Genomic DNA, 2858 nt, shown 5'->3' with positions numbered 1-2858 from the left:
GGTATAAATATGTATTTATTTCTTAGTTAACTAACTTTAACTTTTCCTATACAAACACTAATATTTCCCTTGTTAAGTAACTTTATCATTAGGCTGTTGAGACAGCAATATTTCACCTCAGGAATGAGATGTCAGTAATATGTGTGCGTGAGTTCAAGTTGACATATTAATCATTGTTGACATAGGTATGGGTATACTTGGGTTTTGTATAGGAAAACTACGCCCTGACCGATTCAATTAAGCGTAATAACGAGGATGCCTCAGAAGTATTGTGTGCCAAGTCCATTAAAAATTACTTCACTTTCCTTCCATAAGATATTAAGATATGGAAAGAAAAAAGTCCTCTGTTTTAATTAAAGAACGAAATAAGCCAGCTTAGTTAGCTTAGTTGGGAGTGCGTCTGCCTTGTAAGTGCTAGGCCGCGGGTTCGATTCCTGCCCGGGGCGTATTTTATCCTGATGGGATAATGTTCGTTCTCGGAACGGCTGGCTTTCTCCTATCCTGTATTCCTTCTCTCTTCGATTTCGGGACGATAAGACCATAGCAGTTACAATTCCCTCTGTCAAACCTCTTAAAAAAAAAACGAAATATATTGTTTAAAAAAAAATATTTTAGGTCAAGAATGGGCAGCATATTTATCTTCTTTGGATTAGAGATGTTTAAAGAGTTGTGAGGTATAAAAAAAAACTAGTACTTAACTCTTTTTAGTGGACTGTTCAGTCAACGAGTTAGACCCTAAAAAAATGTAACTCACTAACTCCCTATAGGCAATAGGACATGTAGGTTTTCCACTGAAAAGAGAAGTTGTTTTATAACTAACTCACTCACATATCTCTAGTTTGGATTTCCTTCATCATACCTAATACCTAACATACGTAGGTGTATTCTATTATTTAACACGCTAATTATCAAGGTCTACTTAGAGCCTTGTGTCAGTTGTTATCGCCATTGATATACGTACGACTTGTAAATAGCACAAATTAGTTCGACCTTTGCGCTCTATTGATCGAATTAAAACACTCGTGATTTCGGCTGCATTAGAAATCTTCAAAAAGGTTATTTATTGTCAGGATGTCTGTCAGGTCTAGAGTGGCAAATTAATGTCTGTCGTATGTCGTCTCATTATACGAGAGGAAAGAGCACTTGATGAATTCCCTAGATATGGATACCACTGCACGTATTTATTAGGGCAAATTGTAGGTATTCTAGGGGGAAAGGAAAATTGGGACTCATATGTTTTTTTTTTTTTTTTTTTTCTTGTTTTTTACAGAAAACCACCTGTAAAGAAGGGGTTTGGTGTATCTAACATGTTTTAACTTTAACCCAATTCACCATTTGCGAACTTTTGAAAACCTTGGAAGTTTTACTCTAGAAGTCTACATAGATAAAACTATTGATGCTGCTCCTTGTAACATCAGATAATATTTTTAAAAGTAACCTGTTGTTTGTTTGTTTCAGATTTCAAGATGACTGACAACATTAAACTCACAAATCTAGTAGATAAGTAAGTATTCTAGTATTCAGAATACCTATACTGCCGTGCTAAGCAAAAACGCCGTATGTCAAAAAAATCGATTTTTGGTTTTTGGTGCCGAATAATTCCTATGATCCTAAATTTTGATCCTATATATATTTTTTTTTTCTTTCTCTTTCTTTATCATAAACCCCTTAAAAAGCACTAAAACGTTTTGCCGTATGTCAAAAACGTATGTTTGCCGTATAGATTGAAATCTTTAAACTCGATTTGCCGAAAGTAGGGCTTTTTGACATACCGCGTTTGCGCTTAGCACGGCAGTATAATACGCGTATTTCACCTTTGTAATATAATTTTGTTCGTTCTAATTGCTCAACAAAAAAAAAGCATTAACTTGACTTGGAGATGTTGGGTTCAAATCCCGATGAGGACCAAAGAAAGACCTTTTTTTTTAATTCCTAGATATAAGCTTAAAATTTAACATTGCATGAGGTACACAAGGGCTGCCTGGAGGGGACTGACAAGAAACGGCGACCCTTAGGAAAGGCTAGGAAGAATAAGATAAGCTTGTAGTAGTGTGGAAAGCTGCAAAGTTTGGTCAGTTGTAAATACCAGGTTAGGTCGGTTGAGGTTAAAACCCATATTTGGTCAAGATTTTTTTGTTTGGTCAATACTTCAAACGATGCTACTATGTTTCCCATTTCTAACGCTTTTTTCATCCTCATTTTTGTCTTCCCCACAGGTCAAACGGGGGTGCTCGCGGGGATGTAGAGTCCAATGACTCTCGTATGACCTCACCCAGTAAACAACCTCTAGATGACTCCACACCGTATGACCCTCATAAGCACCGAGTCCTGGAACACGCCACCACGTGAGTATCTGCTGGGTTCGATATCCGGTGTAGACAGGAATTTTATTGAAGCCACGACCTAGCTCTTACAAGGCAGGTGTATTACATTCTGAGCTAACTAGGCTGGCTACAATGTCTTTTTCTCCCCCCCCTAGGACGCTTTATCAGTTGACATTATTACGGATAGCAGGTCGTTCGTGCTATAACGTATTTAAATTTGAAATATTGATGTGTATTTCAGGAACAATGAAACCCTCATCCATTTGCTCAAGGGAAGTTTGGGCACGGGTATTCTAGCCATGCCTAACGCCTTTGTCAATTCCGGTCTGGTCATTGGAACCGTGGGTACCATACTGATTGGTATTCTGTGTACATACTGCCTCCATGTATTAGTAAGTATCAAGTGTGGCTAAACTAACAAACAAATTCTCCTCTTATATGATGAACACTTCTGCCAAATTTCGTTAAACTCGGACAAAGCATTTCAGAATTATTACAGAACAAGCAAACAGACAAACTGAATGCAAAATTGTC

At 37.4% G+C, this 2858-nt stretch overlaps 1 protein-coding gene across 1 annotated transcript; it reads left to right on the top strand.

Moving 5' to 3' along the window:
* Positions 1 to 1446: 1446 nt before the first annotated feature.
* On the top strand, positions 1447 to 2748 carry LOC103523620 (proton-coupled amino acid transporter-like protein CG1139). Its single transcript, XM_026833054.1, has 3 exons — positions 1447 to 1504; positions 2217 to 2345; positions 2566 to 2748. The coding sequence occupies exons 1-3, from the start codon at positions 1467 to 1469 to the stop codon at positions 2735 to 2737; spliced, it is 339 nt and encodes a 112-aa protein (XP_026688855.1). The 5' UTR covers positions 1447 to 1466; the 3' UTR covers positions 2738 to 2748.
* Positions 2749 to 2858: the final 110 nt, after the last annotated feature.

The sequence above is a fragment of the Diaphorina citri genome, unplaced genomic scaffold, assembly GCF_000475195.1.
Source record: "Diaphorina citri unplaced genomic scaffold, Diaci psyllid genome assembly version 1.1 scaffold29738, whole genome shotgun sequence".
NCBI classification, from domain to species: domain Eukaryota; kingdom Metazoa; phylum Arthropoda; class Insecta; order Hemiptera; family Psyllidae; genus Diaphorina; species Diaphorina citri.
Note: the sequence above shows the minus strand (reverse complement) of the source record. Positions and strands in the feature narration are given on the sequence as shown.

Bases quoted from the DNA above. Each gene is read 5' to 3' on its own strand.
- LOC103523620 (XM_026833054.1), top strand. From the start codon at position 1,467: ATGACTGACAACATTAAACTCACAAATCTAGTAGATAA. The intron at 1,505-2,216 runs GTAAGTATTCTA...TCTTCCCCACAG, and splicing joins CTCACAAATCTAGTAGATAA to GTCAAACGGGGGTGCTCGCG. The intron at 2,346-2,565 runs GTGAGTATCTGC...TGTGTATTTCAG, and splicing joins GTCCTGGAACACGCCACCAC to GAACAATGAAACCCTCATCC.